We start from the raw sequence: 3,918 nt of genomic DNA on the forward strand, positions 1-3,918 counted from the left end.
TAGCAGTTTGTGAATTGATCATTTTGGTAAGATGATGTAGTCCACTCTTCTTTGATAGTGCTTCATTTCACTTCAACCATTAACGGAGTATATATGATAAACGACTATTTTATGGTTTACAATGTGTTTAATTGTGTGGTTTTATCATGGTCTTTACCCACTTATTCATATAATTAGCATGCATTTATATTTCCTTCCTAAAATTATTACATGATTGAAAACATGCTTCTTTGGTCTTAATTTAGCTAATCTTAATCCTCTCTTATTACCATTCGATGCATTGATCTGTGTGTTTTTTTGGGCATGAATGAGTGAGAGATTGGGAAGGAAGCTTGCAAAAATGGAAGGAACACAAGAAATTGAGGAGATTACCAGCGAGAAGTGACGCGTACGCGTCAGCGATGCAACCGCGCGGAAGAAAGGAATTTGCAGTGACGCGGCCGCATGGCTCAAGCGACCGCGCAGATTGGAAAAGCACAAGTGACGCGGAAGCATGGACGACGCGAACGCGTGGCAGGAAAAAACGCGAATGACGCGTCCGCATGGATTGCGCGATCGCATGACGTGTGCGATCTGCAGAATTACAAAAGTCGCTGGCAGAGATTCTGGGCCGCATTTCAACCCAGTTTTCGGCCCAGAAACACATATTAAAGTCAGGGAACTTGCAGAGATTCAGGATGCTCTCATAATTCATAATTTTAGTTTTAGATGTAGTTTTTAGATAGAGATGTTCTCTCCTCTCTCTTAGGACTAGGATTAGGATTAGGATTTTAACTTCTTCATCACAGGTTCAATATTCCTTTTACTATTTATTTTCTCTTCTATTTTCGTTTACTCTGAAGCTTTTATTTGTGTTTGGTTTATGTTGCCCAATTGGCTTATGGATATTGTCCGTGTTAGAATTGACATTTTCATTCAATATAATTTGAGGTATTCCAGATATTTATGATTTCAGTTTAGCTTTTTATATTTTTGGCTTTGGTTGATTAATTGGTAACTCTTGAGTTATCAAACTCATTGTTGACTGAAAATTAGAATTCTTCAAGAATTAATTCGAGATCCAATAACTCTAACTTTTCCCAAGGAAAGACTGGGACTTGAGGATTCGAATTAATTCATTTACTTAACTTACCTTCATAGTTAGAGGTTAACAAACTGGGGGAAAAATCCAATCCTCATCACAATTGATAAGGATAACTAGGATAGGACTTCTAATTTCTCATACCTTGCCAAGAGTTTATTTTACAGTTATTATTATTTTATTTTACTTGTCATTCAACTAACTTTTTACCTTAATCCAAAACCCCAAAACACACTTTTTCATAACCAATAATAAGAACATACCTCCCTGCAATTCCTTGAGAAGACGACCTGAGGTTTGAATACTCGGTTATCAATTTCAAAAGGGTTTGTTACTTGTCACAACCAAAAGTTTGTAAGAAAGGTTGATTGCTTGGTTTAGTAACTATACTTACAACGAGAGTTTACTATAACTTCTAAACCATCAATCTTCAGTTTTTTTCAAAATGGCGCCGTTGCTGGGAAATTGCAAACGTGTGCCTTATTATTGGTTATTGTAAATATTTTTCAAAAATATATATATTTTTTTTTCTTTTACTTGTTTATTTGCTTCTTCTTTTCCCTCTTATTTCTGATAGCTATTATGAATTCTCACCCCTCTCGCTTTGAGTTTGGTTCTAATTTTGTTGCAAGGAATGAAAGCTATAACAGGACTATGCATCAAGGTCTAAGCAATCAAAGACAGACGGAGCCAAGAGGATCTGATCAACCCTTTAGGCAACAACACCCTCCTAGATATCACAGACAAAGACCATCCTACAATGCATACCAAGCTGATAGATATGGTGGACTGCCTAGTAGCTACCAACAAGCCCCACCGTATGCTCAGAGACCATCCTCACAACATAACTTTGAACCACCACACTCACAAGCCCCTTTCCACCATTCACCTCCATTCCACCATTCACCTCCATATGACCCCAATCCCTATTCACCACACCAACCACCATATGAACCATACCCAGAACCACCACCTCAATATACACCATCTCCATATCCTTATCAAGAGGAACCACTTCCATGTTATGAACCTTCTCTCCCAACAATTGAACCCTCCTATCCACCCCAAACCTCCATGGAAAGCAAACTTTCCTATCACTAGTCTCGCCTCTACTCTTTAAGCACTTATATCCCACTTGGGCCAACCCTCTACACCCAATATTCAACCCTCAAGCTCCACTGCACTTCCATCTCAACCACATAATAATCCACCCATCCCATCACCACCATCCATGGAAGAGCACCAACATCCATCAATCCAAGAGCAACATGATCCCACTGATACTATTGACATGGAACGAGAGAGAAGGGATCATCTTCGCGAATCCATACTTCATAAGGAGCTAGAAGAGGCACTAAAGATGAAGGTAGTAGACACCCTTGAAGTTGACAGAGCGGTTGAAGAACTAGTGAAAGAAGACAACAAGGAGGATTTTGTGCTTAAAAGTGAAGAAATAGTTGAAAAGAAAATCATCGAGGACGAATACGATTGCATACTTAAATACCTGGATCAAGAAAGAAATCGATTACCTTTCCGACATTCGGACATTCAAAGAACCCCCATGGTTTCATGTGGGAAATCTACTGAAGAATGTAGCAGGAAGGATGGTGGACGAAATTGTGATAAAAGAGTTTCAGGCACTGTTAGAGAAGCTCACAACTCCGTTCAACTAACCAGCAAGTGTACTGGGTCGTCCAAGTAATAAACCTTACGTGAGTAAGGGTCGATCCCACAGAGATTGTTGGTATGAAGCAAGCTATGGTCACCTTGCAAATCTCAGTTAGGCAGATTAAAATGGTTTATGGGTTTTGAAAATAGAAATAAGAGAATAGATTAATAAAAGGGATAGAATACTTATGCAGATTCATTGGTGAAAATTTCAGATAAGCGAATGGAGATACTGTAAGGCTCAAGGACGCCTGCTCTCCTACTGCTTCAACTCAATCCTTCTTACTCCTTTCCATGGCAAGCTGTGTATAGGGGTTCACCATCAGCGGTGGCTACTTTCAATCCTCTCGGGAAAATGATCCTATGCGGCTGTCACTCGCACGGCTAATCGTCTGGAGGCATCACCCATGGTTGATGGCTACATCCCATCCTCGCAGTGAAAACTACGCTTACGCACTCTGTCACAGCACGGCTAATCACTGGTTGGTTCCTGCGCCTACTGGAATAGAATCCCTTGATTCTTTTGCGTCTGTCACTAACGCCCAGCACTTGCAAGTTTGAAGCACGTCACAGTCATTCATTACCGGAATCCTACTCGGACTACCACAGACAAGGTGAGACTTTCCGGATTCCCAGGATCCTACTCGGAATACCACAGACAAGGTGAGACTTTCCGGATCCTCATAAATGCCACCATCTATCTAGCTTATACCACGAAGATTCTGTTGGAGAATCTAAGAGATACACATTCAAGCTCGGTTACATGTAGAACGGAAGTGGTTGTCAATCACGCGCGTTCATAAGTGAGAATGATAATGAGGGTTACTTATCATCACATTCATCATGTTCTTGGATACGAATGAATATCTTGGAATAAGAATAAAAGAGATTTGAATAAAAGAAAATAGAACTTCATTAATACTTGAGGTACAGCAGAGCTCCACACCCTTAATCTATGGTGTGCAGAAACTCCACCGTTGAAAATACATAAGCAAAAGGTTCAGGCATGGCCGAATGGCCAGCCCCCATGAAGGTCTAAGAACTATGCGTTCAAAGATCTGATCCTAAGATCTAAAGTGATCAAAAGATATCTAATACAATAGATAAATGTTCTATTTATAATAAACTAGCTACTAGGGTTTACATGAGTAAGTAATTGATGCATAAAT

General features: G+C 39.8%; 1 protein-coding gene across 1 annotated transcript in view; it reads left to right on the top strand.

Moving 5' to 3' along the window:
- Nucleotides 1–2,441: 2,441 nt before the first annotated feature.
- LOC107469359 (probable carboxylesterase 1) overlaps nt 2,442–3,918 on the top strand; it is a 9,114-nt gene continuing 7,637 nt past the window's right edge. Inside the window, exon 1 of the mRNA XM_016088738.3 lies at nt 2,442–2,673. Coding sequence (XP_015944224.1) covers nt 2,442–2,673 — 232 coding nt within the window. The remainder of the gene's footprint in view (nt 2,674–3,918) is intronic.

The sequence above is a fragment of the Arachis duranensis genome, chromosome 10 (genome assembly GCF_000817695.3).
Source record: "Arachis duranensis cultivar V14167 chromosome 10, aradu.V14167.gnm2.J7QH, whole genome shotgun sequence".
In the NCBI taxonomy this organism is placed as follows: Eukaryota; Viridiplantae; Streptophyta; class Magnoliopsida; order Fabales; family Fabaceae; genus Arachis; species Arachis duranensis.